The sequence below is a fragment of the Anastrepha ludens genome, chromosome 4, assembly GCF_028408465.1.
Source record: "Anastrepha ludens isolate Willacy chromosome 4, idAnaLude1.1, whole genome shotgun sequence".
In the NCBI taxonomy this organism is placed as follows: domain Eukaryota; kingdom Metazoa; phylum Arthropoda; class Insecta; order Diptera; family Tephritidae; genus Anastrepha; species Anastrepha ludens.
The window spans coordinates 73,494,608-73,515,154 of NC_071500.1; the positions used below are offsets into that span (position 1 = coordinate 73,494,608).

Genomic DNA, 20,547 nt, shown 5'->3' on the forward strand with positions numbered 1-20,547 from the left:
TATATTTCGATAGAGGAGATCAAAGAGAATGCGACGAAGTAGCTGAGGGACATCCCTTCGTTGGCCTACCAGGGGTGTATGGAGGACTGGGTTAAACTTTGGCACATGTGTGTTGCTTCAGACGGGTCATATTTTGAATGAGATAAAATAAATTTGCCTGAAATTGAACTCTGTTTTGTTTTATTTAAATTAAACATTCCTGGTACTTTCTGATCATAGGGTATATATTTATATAATTGGTGCTTACACTCTTTTGGGGTGTTTATTGGAACTCCTCCAATGTGTGGTGTGCGTATTGTTGTTCTTCCTCAAATGGAGGGGCATACAGTTTAAAGCCGACTTTGAACGGCAGATATTTTTTATAAGCAGCTTTAATAAATACTATAAGCCCATACAATGCAGTTATTTGGAATCGAATTGGTCAAATACTTTCTAAGTTGTGGTGGCCAAGCTTCTGTTAGACGCAATATACATATATTACATCAGCTTTCGTTAGTGATCCTTAATTACAATACTTTTTGTTGCATATTGATAACATAAACGATACCTTTAGAAACAATATGACAGAGTTCACTAAAATTTAAATTCTTCTAGAGGCTGAAGAGTTAAAAGAAATATATAAGTACATATGTACTCATGTCTAGTCTACCAATTATTTCCTTAAATTGAAAGCAGATGCTTGATGGTGATAACGCTGAATATACATAAATATTAAGTAGAATAAAATAGTTAATTTCTTGTTTTTATGTCCCTGAACTGAACATTGTAGTTTGTACAATAGAAGAGATGGATTCCCTCATCCTATTTGTGAACTTTGCATTTTGCAACCAAACCAACTGGATAACTTACCAATCAAACAATATTGAACAGGTAGGTATGTGTGGTAAATGGAATAATGTTAATTGAGTCGAAACTTTATTAATCAGCAATTATTTGGCCGTTTTCTTGCCCCAAAAAATATTGCTTAAAGCTAGGTTTTTCACATTCTTTAAATATGTACATCTGAAAATTGTTATTTTTTTAATTGTTGCTACTGTATTTTCAGGAAGACGCCTCTCTTAAGATTTGTATTACAGAACTTCAAGAGCAAATTAAATCTCTGATATATAATGAGGCCATTCTGACAGAAGTAATACAAGAAAAGCTGCTCCACTACGCAACAATGTCAAGCGACATTTCGTATTGTCGATCATTATCACTTTTGGTTTTCAGTCACCGATATGTGCAATTTGAAGAAAATGCTGGAATCGTCTTTAACGAAGAAATTGCGAAATACTTTTTGGATCAAGATGCCTTAACTCCTTATATCAACTTTTTGCAGGTATTTATCTTCCTTATTACATACTTATGCATCCACAAGTAGTCCATTAAATCAAATAATAAGTATTCATGTACTATGTCGGAAGTTGAGTTTGTTATACAAAAATTAAATACTGCTTAATGGGCGTATCCTTTGCGCAATACGCGTTGTGCAATTTGTTAGTTTTGATAGAAATTTAGAAAGTAAAATGAGTTCCGCGTTTGAAAAACGATTTGATGCAGTGTTCCTACGTGCACACTCTAAAGATCCAAAAATGTACGAGCACCTGCAGCAATATATGTATTTGAAAAAGTCGAACCGTTCATAAATAGTTGGGTGCTACGGCATACCGATGTTAAAACGTTGACGACTTCCCCGGATGAGGCAATAAAAAATACGTCTTCAAAGCAAGATCAGAAGATCATTAATTTGTTTGTGACAAATCCGAACTTATTGTTGCGTAAAGCTGAAATAGTTTTAAAGAGAATTGTACGTTTACGTGGAGAAGACCTGAATTTCCGGAGCATTTGGAAAAATCCCCTGTTCTCATTATCACTCATTAAAAAAGTTTTGTATGGGCTACGGCTTCTCCGAAAAAGGAGTGACCGCTAACTAATAATGGTGACTATTCATTTTATTGAATATATTGCGTATAATAAATATTATAAATCCATACAATGCACTCTGTTAGAATCTAATTTGTCAAATAGTTTCTGAGTTATGTTGTTCCATCTTCAATTGGACTGTACATAAGGAAATAAATATTGTAGTATGTTGAGTATGTGTGATGAGACCCCACATTGAGACACCGTACACTAGAGACTCTTTAGTTGGCCAACTATTTGATTGGGTTGGTCTGTAGAGGCGCACACTGAGCGAACTAAATAGTCGACCAAATTAAATAAATGAACAACCTCTGCCAACTAAATAACTGGGCAATTGCATTCGCAGGGTTTTATTCGTACAAGTTATATGATTAATTTCTGCATTCACATAAGGCACACCCAAAACCGCATCTAATATTTTGCCAGTTGATCGACAAAATGTTGTCCAAACGTGTCATTATTGCTTATTGGAAGAAAAAGAAAAAAATTGGAAAAATTATTGGGTCCATCCCGTCTACGGCGATTGATTAAAATAAAAAATAAATAATTGGCGCGTACACTTCTGTTATGTGTTTGGCCGAACTTCTCCTCCTATTTGTGCCGTGCGTCTTGATATTGTTCCACAAATGGAGGGACCTACAGTTTCAAGCCGACTCCGAATGGCAAATAGTTTTTTATGAGGAGCGTGGCACCACAATGATCGATTAGTAACCGGAAAATTCCACACGCTTCATTCTGGATAGATTTTTTTGGTATAATGGCTGTCTTTTTTCAATTTCATCTATTAATTTGTATTTGAGATTTCAAATAGCAGCGGCATTTTCATATTTGTTTGTACGCACTTATGGTATTGCCAGCCAAAGTTTTCAAGTAGTAATAACATTTTTCAACTTGTTGCTACGAACTTACAGAATCTCAATAAGTATTGTAACAAAACGCCTATGTTGGCGAACCGAATTATAATTGTGGCAATACCGAGCGAATGAAACACCAAAACATGGGTGGAAAAGTTCCGGGCCTAACAAAATAATCAGGTTCTTTTTTTTGGTCAAAATTAGCTATATTCATCACGTGATTTCCATCAAGAGCAACGCAATCATTTCAGCACCGCTTCAACATCTCAATACCACATTTATAGAACGATTTATCTATTGCCTCTAAATAAGTCTCAGTTTCAGCGATATCCTCTTCATTCGAACGAAATTTCTTAATGGCGAGCATGTTTTTAGATCTGCGAACAGCCAGTAGTCACTGGGAGCCGAATCTGTCGAATGCGGTGGATGTGGGAGTAATTCGAAGTTCAATTCATATATGTAGTTTTGCCATTGTTTTGATTGACTTGGGACGTTAAAATGCGGCACCCTTTTTGAACAGAGCTTCTCATAATCAAATGCTCACGCAACATAAAACCAATACGTTCTTTGATATCTTTACGATGTCAGGTAACTCACGCAACTTCACTTTTCGATCACTCAAAACGATTTTGTGGATTTTTTTTATATATTTTCTGGCGTTACCGCGTCATTTGGACGCCCACTGCGTTGTGCATCATCGGTGTCTCTACGACCATGTTTGAAGTCAGCAAACCATCGTTTTATTGTTTTTTCTGATGGGGCGGAGCCCCCATAACACTTTTAAAGCCATTTCTTCGCTTGAAGGTATTTCTTCCAATCAAGAAACAGTGTAAAATTAAAACTCGAAATTCTATTTTATCCATTGTTTTGAAAATAACAAAAGTAGCGTCACTCTTAGCAGAAGAACTCACGCAGTAATGAATATAATATCATGAAATTTTAACAGTAGTATTTTTACGGTTAGTACAAACTGAAAAAGAGATGAATGAAATAAAATGTGTTATTTAGACAATGTTCTAATTTTTAAAGCATATCATTCAACCTAATATAAAGCTAATCAAAGGTTTTACATTCTTTTTAGTATCAATTACCACGTCTTGGTCACAGGAGTATATGCGTACAAAATATTTCCCTTTGTGCAAAGTCAACTAGCGTGTGGATAAAATGCGCAATATTGCGCTGTTTCGTAATCAATTTTTTTAAATCTAATGTAATGGAAGCTGGAGATAAAACTATACTTGTTCAAATATTAGGAATAGTTCGAGAAATCAGTGAAAAATTGTACACAGAGAAACGAGCGTTATTTAATGTGTAAGTATATATTTATTGAGACTTAAAACAAAATTATTATTTGAAAAAACATGTGTAGCAAAATAGATGACAATGAACTTGCTGTCGTAGTCGAACTAGTGGAATACATTCGACTTCTAACCGAAATACTAAAAAATATGCCTTGGTCTTTAAGTTCCAAAGACTGGGATAGCATTATCATTGGGCTAAGCTCCTGGGTACCAAGCGTTCTAAAATCAATCGAAAAGTACACAGATCCAAAGGTTAGTTCTAAACATACATATAAAAATAACCACATATCATAATTTTCTGCTTTCAGGTAGCATTATTCATTATAAATGTTTGCAGCCTATTTGATGTTTTCGAAGAATTTATAACAGCGGAAAATAATACTAGTTCAACTGCATTGGTAAAAAAAACCATTGATGAATGGGAGTCTTTATTTGCAAAAGAAGTAAATTGCACAATATTTAAATCATTTTACGGACTACTGCAATATCAAGGTAATAAAAAATGTAATATACTGTAAGTTTATAAAATCTTGCGAAAATAATTTTTGCATCACAAATCTTCAAATAAAATTTAATATTATAGAAATTATGTAGTAAAAATATACAGATTTTATGGGTTGAAATTCTGAGAGTGGATAGCGGGAACTGAGACCTCGCCATAATTATGAAGACTTTATTTGCTAAATTTCACATATGCGTGCTTTTTAGAGAAGTTTGTCATACGACTGCTGTGCTTCGTTGGTTGTAGAAATTTTATTTTGTTCGCACTTCGATACAAGACGACGTTCGGAAGTTAGAACTGGATATGGTAATTAGAATTGGGAATGGGGCCACATGCCATGCCATTCCAGCAGAAGGCGAATCTCCACCACGATAATAGAAGCTCCAACAAATACTTAAATTTTTAAGCATTCAAATGTTTTGGAATTGCCTCAATCAGAGATGAAAAAGTGCTTCGAAAATTGTCTTAAACGCATACAAAAAAATTAAGCCTGCTTCGATTACTCATTTTTAAGACAGCCGTCCAAGGTCTTTCGCCCAAATAAATTAACTCTTTCTAGTGTAATGTATAGTATTTCACCCCTTGTCTCTCGTCATGGAAGTATCTCTATGCAGCTAGATTACCCCAAATACTTAGACCAGGCCTGACATCGAATTTACAGCTTCGATTACTCATTCTCAAGACAGCCGTCCAAGGTCTTTCGCCCAAATAAATTAACTCTTTTTAGTGTAATGTATAGTATTTCACCCCTTGTCTCTCGTCACGGAAGTATCTCTGTGCAGCTAGATTACCCCAAATACTTAGATCAGGCCTGACATCGAATTTACAGGGTCCGGCACTCGACTGTAACCAATTAAAAAGGCCATAAATTTAGTTTGGAAATTTACTTTTATTGAATTCAAAGTAAAAAATGTGTGAAAATAGTAGAAAATTAAGAATCAATTTACTTTTGCTCGATATGACCTCCTTTTGCCTTGACTATGACCTTGATACGGTCCAGAAACGAATCGCAAGCTGCCCGAATGTGACTTGCAGGTATTTTGGCCCACTCCCGGACAATGGCTGTTTTCAGTGTCTTGAGACCCAAAGAAATTAGCCCATCGGTTGTTTTTCGTTACAGCGGTCCAAACCATTACCTGTGGCGGGTGCTGCCTCCTGGTGGCCAATCGATGACTCGAATTCTCGTATCCGCGATTGGCCAAATAAATCCACCCTATCGTTTTGGGAGTTTACGAATTGCTCAATTTGAAAAATTTTCTCGTCAGAAAACACAATGTTTGGGAATTGATCGCTTGCGGCCAAGAGAAACAACTCCTTCGCTCTCTCAAGTCTGATTTGTTTGCTCTTTGGTGTTAGATCATGCGCCTTTTGGATCTTATAAGACTAGACTTTGAGATCATTTTTCAGTATACGGTGAATGCTACGATCAGACATTTCACGTGCCGTTACAGTCTTTTGCTGACGTTTCGCGATGCTACCACTGTCATTGTAACGAGTAATGGTGCGATAAACAAAAACTTTATTTAATTTAAGGTGCTCGAGCCCACGAATAATCGCTGGTTATGATTTTTCAGCCAAATATAATACAATCAGACTATTACGTTTGAAATCCATTACTTACATTTTTTTTCGCGTTTACTCTCGTCAAAGTGCTTCCGCGCGCTTGTAAGCAATACTCCGAACTGTAGTTTAGCCAAATAACAGACAGCTGATGCCCGTAATCAGCTTCGCGAGCGGACTGAAGTTGGTTACACTTCGAGTGCCGGGCCCTGTAAGCTGCGTCTGCTAAAGAAGACTGTAAAATTCTACCTGCATATGAGGTGCCTGACAACACTAACCTTTTGGTAAAAACACACAATTTTAATAATAAATTAGGTTTTCAATTTTAGGATCGGGATATCTATATCCTATACCTCCCCTTTACATCCTTTCAAAGTGTACGGCATTATACTGAATATTCCCCCGAAAATTTCCTATCCGCTGACATTGATTACATACAGAAATCTAACAGGCAATATAATTTTGAAACTGCACACTAGAACCCCAACTCTATTCTCTTGTATTCTCCTTGCTCAATCAATCCGTCCAAAGAATATGTCTCAGCTACAAACAACACTACAAGTTAAGCAACCGCAAATAACTCTCCACTGTATGCTGCTGGTCGCCGTGGAAGCCGATTTTAAAAATGATTGCGGTAATAAAGAGATAAATCTGCAAACTATTCTCATTGAACTCGATAACTAAAATCTGCTCACGCAAAAACGGTCTCAATAATTAGCTCTTTGCTAACAGAAAATAAATTATTGATTAGAAAAGTTGATGATCTGCAATTAGAAGTACAAGCTGTTCGCAACTCTCTGATTTTGATGTCGCTGTCACCATCCCTACGTAAGGCTACCAACGCCAAAAGCATCTCTCTGACTGTTTCACCGAATTTCGATGCATATAATAAAGAAAAATTCAGAAAATTTGGAAAAATTCGCTCATTATATCCATTCATAACTATTGGAGTAAATCAGACATCCAAATTTATCGCCCAATCTGCAAAATCTTAAGTATATCCAAACTTTTTGGAAAAACTATAATATTAAATTGTATTTTAAAACAATTTGAAATCTGTCAACAATGTGATGCCATTTCCACTGGCGATTCGAACTTTTTTGATAAGGTTAGTCATAAAATACTTAAAAAAAGTTCACTCATTTTGATTGTATGCTAGCTTAAATAGTTTGCGATCTATCTTGCTGATAGTATAAATCGCATAAATAATCTTGGAATTGATGAGACTAAAGTCTCTTCTGTACCTATACCTCACGACAGCCGCCTGAGACCGTTACTCTTCTTGATATTTGTCAATGGTATTCCGAACGTTTTCGTAACACCACATTGTCTAATGTACGCAGATAACCTGAAGATATATAAGTATAGCTGATATAATTGATAATTTTGTGATTAAAAATCATTTCTTTAGGAGGAAAAAAATAATGTTAAAGTGGAAGTATCTTGCTGTGCCAATACTTTTGTTCATCACTTTACATACTTACATACAAATAAGCGTTTAGAATAAGAGTTTTTAGCGTAGGAAGAAGTATAAAAAGAACTCTAAATTGATCTCTATTTATAAAATGAATAAACTTTTGATTAGCCAGTATTAAGCTAGTTCAATTATAATATTAATTATTAAGCTATACGTGACTAAATCATCTGTGTGAATGAACTTCACGGCCGGAAAAATACTTTTGATTTTGTTTTTGATTTTTCATAATTGACAAACTACATAGAAGTCCGTTAGTGATATTGGTTTTAATGCAGTTTTTGTTTTTGTTTAAAAATAGTATCTATGCTCTGAAAAATTATATGGTTTCTAATTTTTGACTCAAGCAAAATATTATAGTTTTTTTTTAAGGATTATCTGGTTTATAAAATAATTGATGGGGTTCGAGCTGTAGTAATAAATCCTGTTGAATACCTTTGAAGAGTTTCATAGTCTGAGTGGAGACACAACTTTAGAGTCTGGGTTTCGATAATGCGTTTGCCTCAACTTTTTCCTTGCCTAGCTTATCGTGAAACTTAGAAGAAAATTATTTCAACAAAGCTTTCCAAAGTTTTAACTTGGTTTCGGGTGTTTGTTGGTGATCAGTAAAAATGCATGCATTGTTTACGCCAAGAGGTAATTCCTCAGTTTTCTTCTATTTGGGATAAGGTTCCCCATATTATAGTGATGAGCCTACCTCAGTGTGGAAGAAGAACGCCTAAGTTATGAAACGATGTATATTCGTCGTTACATCAACAGGATTATCATAGTATGGATAGAAAAGGAGTATATCTCCTGAGAACAAAATATTTTTATTGTTCCGGAAAGTTTTATAAGCTTCATCATCAAGGGTAATATATTATCGCCACTTGAATATTTTGAGAGAGATCTCGCAGTTAATGCATATTCCTTAATAAAGCGTCTGTAATACCAGAGAACGCTAGTAATGTGCGCACGACACGCAGTATTTGCGGATCTTCTTAGTTGATTATGTGTTTTTCTTTAACCTTCGATATTTGAATAAAATTTTTCGAGACGAAGAATCCAAGAACATAAAGCTTACTTTTTAAGAATTTAGTTTTCTCAAAGATACCCTAATGTTGACCAGGTACAAGTTTTCAAGTATCCGGCTAAGATCATGCAGGTGTGTAGTAGTAGTAATTCTTTATTTAATTTATAAAAGTCAGGGTTTCCAATTGATTTAAGTCATACATTAATTCATGTAATATAAAAAAATTAATAACGAAATAAATAAGAATGTTTGTGACAACAACGATGTTGTCTGTCTCAACCCTTAAATAAATTAATAATTGAACTCTGCTATAAAAAATACTCTATAGTGGAAGGCTGAGTATATGAAACCAGTTAACGTTCTCCATTGTAGGCTATTTAAGATATAAAGTATACTTATATTACTTTAGCGTCGTTTAGCTTCTCATAGGGTGCAAATTTTCACCGCATTTCCATAGGCTATTGCATTCAGTTTTAGCAATCCACATATTGCTTTAATATTGTTGAAATGTCAGCTAGCCGCGTATCTTCTCTAAAGTATGATTCTTCTTTTGAGTAATCTAAGTGTTTATAAATTCGCGTCGTGCTTGATTGTACTTTTTGTTTTGCCATGCTTAAATTTTGTAATTTCATTTAAATAATACATGATACAATGAACTTGCCAGTCCATAGCAGTTATATTTTCTTCAAGCTTAAAGCCGAGCTCTATACGTATGTAAGTCGTTGAGAGGTTTGTGTCAAAGCACGTTTTTTCGTAATATGCACTGTGTTAATTTGTGCGGGAGCCTACTGCTGGTGTATTTATTAAAAGTTTTTCAAATGTACAATAACATATTTCATGTGGTGCTTTCTTAAATAGAAATTTAATTATTAATTGCCGAGAAAGCGTCAAATAGAGATTTGCGCTGATTAAAATTTTGAAACATTTCAAACCCGTAACGTAAACGTACACCTAAGTATATTTGAAATGATTTCGGCCGTCAATGAAAGTCGTAAATTGGAACTTACAATCGTGCATATAGTAGGGGTACTCACACCTATTTCTTTACTTTGGCGGTTTGTTAGTTGGTAGTTCGGGTTGGTTGTTGCTGTGAGTGACTTATGATATATTTCTGTTAGTTTGGTAATGCTCTAGTTGATTTATTGTAATTTCATTATATGCAAGTATGGACAAAGAACTAAAAATGCCCAAATATAGCAAGAATATGTAAACTCTGCGGAGCAAGTTACTTTGATTGAAGGTAAATAAATTTGTAAATATCAATTAATTGTATAAAACTCATATACACTGACTGCAAAAAACACTTACTTACTTTTCTTTCCTTTAATTTTTGATATTTTAAACTTAAACTTCGCGTTTCTCCATTAAATGCCAATTTTCAAAGAACTGATTGTTATTTTGCCAATTACCAATCAATTTATCAAGCTTGTTAATGCTTAGGTGTTTACTCAACGCTTAGGTGCTTTTGTTAGATTTGCAAAAAAAAATATACGTAAAACTGTCAAGTAACGAAGCAACGAGCTCGGTGTGAAGACCCCCTAGAATAGTAATATTTAGTAATTAATATTGATATAATATATATATTTATATATATTTTTTTAATATTTTTTCAGAATTGGCTACAGCTGAATACTTTTCCCTTGTGTTCAACAAAATAAGACTAGCATTAACACATGCAGATTTTGATGTAATTTTTATTGTGAGTTTCTTTATAACATTTTATTCACATTTTTACATAATTAACTCTCTATCTATAGTTTTGTAAAAATTCACCTGATATAAACTTCAAAGACGTTTTCAACCTTTTATTGGGAAACTTCTCTAACTCTAACCTCTTGGTTCAGCGAACGTGCTATTTCATTTTGCGAGAACTAACTCAATTCTATGTTGTGGACGATATCAAATGTTATCAAACCCTTGACAGGAACTTGCATAAACAGCATCATTATTTAAAGCAATTCGAAGCTCTCATAACATCTAAAGATTCTTTTATTGAAAAGTATATAACGCAATTCAGGTACAAATGCACACATATACATTTTGACATATAATATTAATTGCTGTTTTGAATAAATATTTGTATAGTTTTAAGGCTTCCGAAATAGATGAGTTCGATGCAATTGAAAACGAAAGAGGGTTCAGTTACCTGCTAATGTGGGACTGCATATTGCATGCGTGTGTCAAATCGCCACTTTTTGTACGCACAATATATACTTCCTGGCTGTATGAAAATAGATATCTAGAGGTAATTAAATTAACATTACATCAATTAATAATATTTAAATCGTTCGCCTTGAAATCTTAATTACCCTGAAATATTGTGCATATCCTAAGCAACTTTTTCCATATCTGTAAAGTATTTTGTATTCTTTTTAATCTATATATAATTATATGTATACATAAATATATTATTTTTCGCCTCCAATATTCAACCAATATTACTACAAGTTAAAAATTAAAAACCTTATTATGAATTAAGTAGCTAAATTATCAGCAAATATGGTATAATATCTAGAGACGCCGCTGTGCAAAATCTAAACAACATTTGCCAATTTTATATCATTTGACCGTGAATCGGATACAACTCTAGTTTAATTTTAACCTTGTTTTAGGTCGGGTAATAAATTCCTATCTTAGAAGAAATGCTTGAAATATGCCTTCAAATAACATATTTTTTATCCCACAACTTTTTTCTTTTCTTTGGTTTGACCCCTAAATAAATTTAAAGTTGCATCATCTTTGAATAGCTTGGAGGAACTGAGGTTAGTGGAAGTGTCTACTGAACTCTTGATTGAGGTTTTTGAGGTTATTAGTCCATAAAGTTTGTTAGCGCACACCAATGTGGTGTGTTTTTTATCACCTTTCTGGGTATGTCGTGTGTTTACATCAACATATTTTTCTGATAACAAGAGATCCCTGCAACATGAAATTTGTTGCCCGAACATCATCATAGCAGAACTTTTCTTGACCTTGCTTTTTATTGCTTGAACGAATCTTTCTGCCTGCCTGTTAGTAACAGGATGGTAAGGAGTCCCTTCTTTGTGTACAATTCCATTCGACTTCAAGAAATGTTTTAATATTTCAGCAGTGAACTATTTTCCCTGATCGCTAACCATAATACGGGTTATGCCATATGGCTGGAACTATCCTAGGAATTGGTCTCATACTTAAGAAAATTGCACAGCTAGAAATTAGGTTTTCGATCTCATCGTCTATACCTTGTCAACAGCAATAGGTGCGTGCTAAAATTTGAATTTTTGCCATACCGGTACGAAGCTATTTCAAAATCCTGTCACGTATCCTTTTAGATACGTACACGCGAATGCCTCCTTTTTGTAAAGTATATTCAGATTGTGTTATGCAGAGTTTGTCATTTGGTTCGAGGTACCTTCTGTGTTTCAAGGCTTCCGATTTTAATTGGTAAATTCTGGATAAACTACATGTCAGCTTCCGCATTTGCTGCACACGTGTCTAAAGTAGACAACGGCATAAAGTATCACCACTAGGGTTTTCTTGGTTTTCCTAACTCGTATGTAGTATTTAAAGGATTCTGAGTATATTGCGTAGTGCTGCATACGCGTAGCTGATAATGTGAGTAAGCCTTTAATTCTTCCACTGTGCAGTCCGGTTTTGTGGCGTCATTTGCAATTATCTTATTTAATAATTTATTTTTACGCTGTAACCCTTTTTTAAATGCCCTTTTTTATGCAGAAATTACTCGTACATATTAGTAGGCTTGAACGGGCCCAGAAAGCTTTTATATGTTATGCTTTGTGTTCTTTGAATTTCTTGATCCTATTCCATCCTATACAAGTCGGTGCTTGCTAATTAATATAATCTAAAAATACTAGATACTAGCGAAAACCCGCCCGTTCCGCTGGTCGTCTTTAAAAAAATCTAGATTAATTAATTAAATTAAGCCGAAAAATACTGTGTGTTTTTTATAAAAATTCTCGCGCATGAATAGTAATGAAAGAAGTTTTAAATAGTAGTAGCAATTAAAAAAACGTTTGATGTGATTTACTTTATTACTTTTTTTATTGCAATGCTCTTTGGTATACAATATTCTTCGTTTTTCCATGCGTTGTTGAATAAATGAACAATACCGATGGCTTACCAACTCTTGAGCATGAAACATAAAGTTGGCCATGAGAAAAACATGGGTATTCTTAAATCAATACCACAAATTGATAAAGTTTGGCCTTGTGACTTATTAATAGTAATCGCGAATGCAAGGAAATTGAAGACGTTTGAATTCAAACGGCATATCCGATGGTATCATTGGTATTCGCGGTATTAAAACGTATTCACCAGAGTATTTTCCATTCAAAATTGTTGCTTCAATGACGTTATTCATCAATCTCTTAACTGTTAATCGAGTGCCATTACATAATCGTGGTTGATTTATGTTTCTCAACATAATAATCGGTGCTCCTATTTTCAAGTTTAGCATGTGCATAGATGCGCTCCCCTTTACACATAAACAACAACATCAATCGTATGATACATACACTTCGTCGTGTAAGAAAAAGCGGAGAAGGAGAAGAGAACTGTTCTATTCCCCTCCGCTTTAACCCAGCTATGTGTTTAGGTACAAATGACTTTTTTGCGTGAAGTCTGATATAAAATAAGTTCTATTTACTCTTCTTAAATTTATATGAACTTTTCCAGGCGAAGTAAAAAAACTGACATATATTTGCTTCAACCGTATATTTGTGAGTACACAGGTAATACGTAAATATATGAATGATATAGGTAATATCTCATATTAGCATAACCTTTCTGCAAAAAATTAAGGAAACGATCACCAATCACGCCGGCAATGATCCAAGGGTACCTTGGTCCACCTTTTCGGCTATATCTCGAGACCCTGGTCACTCAGAGATCTAAAGAATACTCTGTATTAAAGCACTCATCAGTAGCTTTTATTTGATACCCACAATGTAAAAACACATCCTAGGGTTACCCGGGTCCTCGTGTTGGCCTTCGGCAGCGCCACCTGGTGGCGAGTGGAATCAATAAGCATATTATACTAACCTTCACCGTGGAAAAAAATATATATATACCAAATTTCATAATAATCGGCCCAGACACACACGACCAAAATGTATTCAATTCTAATGAATGCTATGTGGGGTACAAAAAATACGTGCGGCAAATAGCAAAAACACACTCACTTAACCGACGCACCGCACACACACGCGTTATCGGATTTCAACCAAACTTCACAGAAACCTCTGCCAAAGCAACACCAACAATGTGTGAAACTTTCATTGTTTTCCTTACACGCGTTGCTGAGATTACCGGAGACAAATGCACTCTTTTTTTTGGCTTAATTTTTATATATATAGATTATATTTTTCGATTTGATAATAGGGGCGATTGACTCCCCATCGCTACTCGAGAAAATTAATTTCAATACTCCTCAGTTAGGCTTATGAAATCATAATATTTTAGGGAAAATTATAATATGTTAGGGAAATCATAACGTTTAGGGATAGTTAGAATTAATTATGCTTCCAATCCTCCGATTTCTAGAACTTCGAGAGAATTTAATTCGCTTTCAAATCATATTGGCCTAGATTTTTCTTCAACAAAGTCCCACTTCAAATTGTTACTAAATGAATTGTTTAACTAAATTCTAAGTATGCTCTAATATTCTGCTCTGTAAATTATAAGAAGTGTTACATTTTCTTTCACTCATTGCAATGAAACAAGCTAATTATAAATTTATTTTATTTTTGATTGAATTATCTAATAAAAAATAAATAAACTTTGTCGAGAACAGTCAAACTTATCATTGAATTAGAAGTTTTTGTAGCACGCGGAGCATACTGTGTCCGAGGTGCTTTAAACTTTATCAGGATGCAAAGTATCAAACTGCCAGCCAGCCAAACTATCACATTTGAAGTGTCTTTATTTTAATTTTTTAAAATATTTTTTGAAAACTGAGGTAGAATTAAAGCAGAATAAAAAAAACTATTTAATGTCAAACAAAGCGAATCTGCAGTAATCAGTAGAATAGATCCGGCCATTTAAATTAAATCCAAACAAATAATGAACAGGAAAGGAGTGAAATATTATTCAGGGTAAAGGCTTAATATAAGTAAAACAAAAATGCTCAATGTGTTTTGTGTAAACTAATACAAATCCATTCTTTAAAATAAAATAAAAAAGTTATGGGGAAAAGCCGCAAAATTAGCTTTGGCAAAAGTCTACATACAGTACAAACATAACTTACTTTATGATAACTTTAGTTAATCTTTTGCGAGTAACTCCAATAGCTCCAAATAACTTTTGAATCTTCAGAATTTCGAAAATTCCGTCACCATGCTATCAGTACCACTTGGCATCCAAAATAATTCTTAACCCTAGTATATACCTACACGCCAAAGACAGGGGTAACAATTTTCTGCACTATTCTTGTCAAGATGATTTGTTCTTGATAGTACCTCGGAATCTTAATTTTAACTGTTGCGTCAAACTTTTTGTTTTTTATTTTACGATTAAAAATATTTTAAAAATCGCTGATGTTTCCCAAAACGCGTCAGACTATGCGAAATAAGCATGGGTACATATTTGGTAAAATTAAATGATTTAATTATTTTTTATTATATGGAATAACCCAAGTACATTCAAATAGAAATTGTTGAAATTGGTTATCGTTTGTTATACATTTGGGGAACAGAGTACACAATTTGTTTATACATTTTAAAAGTTTGCTAAGGACAAATAAATATTCCCGTATAATTTTACGCTCTTAACGAAATGAAACAATAAATGTATATTTCAAGTCCAAATAATTTTTTCGAAATTATAGGCCTCTTTCGTTATATCTTCTGAGTGTTTTATGTGGAATTGTAGGTGAGGCCCATGTAAGCCTGAGCCTGCACGAAATGAGCCGTACCTACCTCTGCTAAGCACTGCACTATCGGATTTTTTAAATTCTGTGCGTGGTATAACACCCCATGGTGGAAGTTGTGTGGTAATGACAAGGCAATACAAAAAGGGGTAAACCTAATAAACTGCGCATAGGCGAATAAAAACAATAAAATACAAATTCAATAGTTAAATCGGAATTTTATTTACATATGTAGATAAGGAGACGTAAATATCTACCATAATATATTTATAAAGTACATGTATATATTATTCCTCTAAAAACATTAAATTTTAAATGTGATTTTACAGAAATTTACATACATTATATTTTATCGTTGTTTTTTTTTTCAGAAATTTTTGCATTTTCTAATACGCGCGATGCCGACTGAAATTTTGAAAAATCATGACATCAAACTTCCAACAAGTGAAATTTTCAACAGTCTTTCAGGGGTACAAATTAATGGTTTGTATTTGTTATTGTGTCTTCAGTGTAGAGAAAGTAGTCATTTTCTTCTTCATTCATTTCATCAAAATAAAAGTTACTTTGTTCTATTTGGCATTCTTCGTTATCAATCGATTCGGAACATGATATATAATCTGATACCGGCAGGAAAGTTTCTGGTTCTATGTGTTCTGTTGGAACCGGAGGCGGTGATATATGTATATTAAGATTGGAAATAAACTTATTAATCCATACTGTTAGATTATTTGCAAGAACTTGTTGATATTCTCGTAAGTTGGATGTGGTATAAAACTCGCTATCTGGAAATAAGAATCCAAAATGTTAACAAATTTGTTTTTAAGTAACATTAGTTAGAAATGTTTAACATAAAGTATCAGTAAACATACCGGTAAAGTTTCGAATTTGTTCCAAAATAATTGCACAAAGAGTTGACTGCTGATCTATTAAAAACTGGTCATTAAGTAAAAAGTCCCTCATTTCCTCGAATAGAGCACAAATAATTCTTCTTATTTGCCGTTGTTGCTTTCGAAGAATATACTTTTTTAGTTTGCGACATTCTTGCTTCCTTAACAGTTTAGCGACTTTTTTTAAACGTCTTTCTTCTTCGATATATGAAAGGGCAGTTTTTATATTGTAAGATACAACGTTAGATCTCTTGTCCAATTGTTGTTTTAACGAGTTTATTTGACGTTTTCTTAGTGCATTCTTATATTCTTCTAGTGTCCCACGAACTCGTTTCAAATCAGGTAATGCTAACTGATCTATGCGTGTTGTGCAATTTGGCCTACTAATTTTTTTCTGATAATATCTAGACCTTTTTCTTGAAGCGGCTAGATTTTCCCGTGGAGTTGATAAGAAACACAGATGTTCTTCTTTAGTAAGCACATCGCGATCAATTATTACGTTGCCTGTATGCTTACATGCATATTGTGGATTATATTTCGGGCAAATGCAAAAAAATTTGTATCCGTATAAAAGTGGGGCTCGCTTGGTCTTTTTGTGTTGTTGTTTGATTGAAGAACATTGTGTTTTCCGCTGGTGAAGCAAACTTTTTGCAGCCTCTAATTTTTTCGATACTGTTAGTTTGTTGGGGGGTTCAATTTTAATTTCTATTGTACTTGGAATTTTTTCAAATGCTGAATACATTTTTAATTTACGATGAAGATAACTAGTTTTAAGAATGAAAGAAATATTTTTATTTTACTGACATTTGATCGATTTTTTAGATGAAAATTTAAGTCTTGAAAGGTATGCTTGCCATTTATACACCGAAGTGTTGAAAAAACTACCAGCTGTAGTTCGTAAGTGGTGGAATATTTCTTCATCGCGTCAAAAAGCGTTTGTGGACAAACTTACAACCAATTTTGTATCATCTTTAATCTGCGATGAAGAGCTAAAATCTATAGGGGCAAATAAAGAGAAGCATGAAAATATGCAAGTAAGATGCAAATAATAAAACTAATCTTAAATATTCGTTACTAAGATTAAGAATTATAGGTGACCGTACATTTATCGACCAGAGAAGTTTTAGCAGTATATTTTATGGATGAGGTTCAAATGGAACTTACAATCACACTTCCATTAAATTATCCTTTGGGCCCCGTTAAAGTTGATTGCAGAAAAATTGTGGGTGGGCGCTTATCATCTCGCAATATCAGCATGCAGTTGGCTTTATTTTTGACTCATCAGGTAATTACTTATTTTCTACGAACGATCCAATATATTTTCGTGTACGATATTTTGTGTACGACTCATGTACCATATCAAGAAACGCAAATAACATTTGAGTTTGGGCGTAACGATCACTCGATTTGTAAGGGACTACCAGGCGATTTGTACCGTCAAATCATCGTACTATACTTATGTATATACATATATCGATTGGGATAAACATTTATTTTAGATTGGTAGCTCTGGTCCCCGCATTAAAAACTCAATCCCGTAGACATGGGGATTACGGCCATCAATTCCGCGGTTTTAGTGGCTGCCAAAAAATCATACTAATTGTTTTATGAAGATATATGCATGAAGTGCTATACTATACTTATAATATGTATATAAAAAATATTGAATCGATTTAGAAAATATACGCCTATATTTCGAATTAGGTGAACTTTTCTTATAGCATTTCTAAAGAAATAATAAATATTTAAAGTTTCATTTTTTGAATTATATAGGATTTTTCAGTAAGAGCGCTTCAACTTTTGAACTTTTTTGAATAAAACACAAACGGTTTGACTTTTTTAACTAATTTTTTTTATTATCGAGTTCGAACATATACATTTAAGTATGAAATTCGATTTCTTTTGCATGACCACCGCGTGCACGTTTTACGAAGTCCAATCGTTGAACCCAATTTTCGACCACTCTTTTGCATAAATCGGCCGAAATTCCAGCAATTTCGCGTTCAATATTGGCTCTGAGCTCACAAATCGTCGCCGGCTTGTTACTGTAGACCAATGAATTCACATAACCCCAAAACGGGACGGCTTGTTAAATGGACCGTAAAATGGCCGTAAAGCTCTTAAAGTAGCAGCAACAGAACGATTATTTTCATAAAAAATTTGCACGATTTGCAATCGTTGTTCAAGTGTGTAGCATTCCATGATGAAATGTATACTAATGAAGTTTACAAATGACAAGCGAAAAATAAAAAGTATTGCGTCGTTCGCCCTCCCTATCGGAAAAAAGTTGAAGTGCACCTATTGAATAACCCTATACTACAATAATTATATTACGAGTGTAAGCGTCTTCTAATTACTGTCCCCCTTGAAATTGCGTCATTTCACAAAATGAGGGTCGAAAAATGTCATGAAAACTATAGCGAGCTCTAATCATTTACAATGTTTGATTTATTTCTCACACCAGAAACTTTTTGAAAATAGATACTGATATGTATGGCACTTTGATTTCATTTTCACAGACATAGACTTTCCTTCCATTGAAAAAAAACGGAAAGAGCGCACGGATACATTTGTCGTTTAAATTTCAACTAATTATCTAGTTTTAAGGTATTCTCTGTGGAATCTTTCTTTAAAAGCCTATGACATTATAAAAGGTGTTTTTACCTACCTGGTCTGCACGTACGGATAGAGTTTCGGTGCACAGTCGCGCAAACTTTGCAATAAAAACTTATCAGCTTTTAATAGGTTTAACATGCAGGAATTGTACATCTGCTAGCTGTATAGTAACACAAAACATATGAAACAGTTCGTTGCGCTTCGGGTGCTGAACTTTTGGTTCACACTAATCAAACTTATGACCACAAGAACAAGAGAAATAGAGTGTCTAAAGAATAAAGCACACGCCCGCCTGGTTTCAGCAAATGAAATGTATTAATTGACAATAACAATACTAGTAGAGAATATATGTTTGGATAAGAACAGTTATGAAGTTGCATTTTAATAGACTGTGATGGTAACTATGTTCTATTAACTTTCTGCGTATCTCAAATGCAGCATAATAAACAAAAATAATTATATTTCAAGTATTGTGTTTTTGTGTTGAGCTTTTGAGAGATCAGGTTATGAGAAACCCATCAGCAACCTGCTTCTCCGCTGCCATGGTTTTTGAGCGTGAACATTTCTTTAAGTCTGTTTATGAGAAGTGTGACCGGCAAAATAAAACTTAGAGTTCCGTTTAAATTTTAATTCTGCTAAATAGGCGTATCCTTTTCGCAAAACGCGTTTTTATTTTATTGTATTTGTTATTTTTGTGAGAATTTTAGAAAGCGTACGTTGTTTTTACAAAATGAAATCCGCATATGAAAAACGATTTCAAGCAGTCTTCCTATGTACATACTCTAACACACAAGCCTAAAAATGTCACGTGCATCTGCAGAAAAGTATTTAAAGAAGCCGAAGAAGTTCATAAATAACTGGGCGCAATGGCGGTTAAATCCTTTTCGGATGTTTGGCTAGCTCCTATCCTACTTGTGGCGTGCGTCTTGATGCTATTCCACAGATGAATGCAGTGTACTGAAGTTAAAACCGTTGACGCTTCGCAGAACGAGGCCCAAAAAAATGTCTCTCCAAAATCATTGATTTGTTTGTGACAAAGCCGAATTTATATTTGAACGAAAAGTGATGTTAACGAATCTAAATATACCATTCGAGAATGGTTACGGGCAGAAGACCTCAAATTCCGGAGCACTTTGCTCTTATTATCACCCATTGGAAAAAATTAGCATGGACATGGATAAGGTAAATTCCAAACGGAATTGGGCAAGCGTAATATTTACGGATGAATCTTTCATATGGGCGAATATTTGTATACGTCGGTACTGGTGTACTGCTGAAAATCGACAACTACAACGCATTACTAAACATGTAGTTAAGGTTTATGTTTGGGGCTGCGTCTCCATTTATTTGTGTTTACCGCCAATTTAAAAGTATTTTTGATGAATAAAATTCACCAAAAAGTATTATTACCGTCAGCTGCGAAGATGTTTAGAAGAACTAGCCAACTTTGAGTTTTACAAGAAGGCAACGATCCTAAGCATCGATGTGGTGTAGAGCTGTGTAGAGTGGAAACAGAAAAATGGGATTGAAATGTCGCCTGATTCCAATCATATTGAAAATGTTTGGGCAATAAA

The 20,547-nt window shown here is 34.1% G+C and overlaps 2 protein-coding genes across 3 annotated transcripts in view; one reads left to right on the forward strand and one right to left on the reverse strand.

Annotated features, from left to right (window-relative positions):
• LOC128859794 (E3 ubiquitin-protein ligase listerin) overlaps positions 1-20,547 on the forward strand; it is a 45,951-nt gene that overhangs the window by 21,954 nt on the left and 3,450 nt on the right. The window contains exons 6-15 of one of the 2 annotated variants that reach the window (XM_054096879.1): positions 1,046-1,321; positions 3,841-4,070; positions 4,129-4,312; positions 4,369-4,552; positions 10,222-10,307; positions 10,366-10,625; positions 10,694-10,853; positions 15,842-15,953; positions 17,180-17,391; positions 17,451-17,642. In XM_054096879.1, coding sequence (XP_053952854.1) covers positions 1,046-1,321; positions 3,841-4,070; positions 4,129-4,312; positions 4,369-4,552; positions 10,222-10,307; positions 10,366-10,625; positions 10,694-10,853; positions 15,842-15,953; positions 17,180-17,391; positions 17,451-17,642 — 1,896 coding nt within the window. The remainder of the gene's footprint in view (positions 1-1,045; positions 1,322-3,840; positions 4,071-4,128; positions 4,313-4,368; positions 4,553-10,221; positions 10,308-10,365; positions 10,626-10,693; positions 10,854-15,841; positions 15,954-17,179; positions 17,392-17,450; positions 17,643-20,547) is intronic. The other variant, XM_054096880.1, reaches the window with a different exon arrangement.
• On the reverse strand, positions 15,836-17,160 carry LOC128859795 (uncharacterized). Its single transcript, XM_054096882.1, has 2 exons — positions 16,340-17,160; positions 15,836-16,252 (listed from the first exon to the last, which is right to left on the reverse strand). Exons 1-2 carry the CDS (start codon positions 17,097-17,099, stop codon positions 15,948-15,950), a joined length of 1,065 nt encoding a protein of 354 aa, XP_053952857.1. The 5' UTR covers positions 17,100-17,160; the 3' UTR covers positions 15,836-15,947.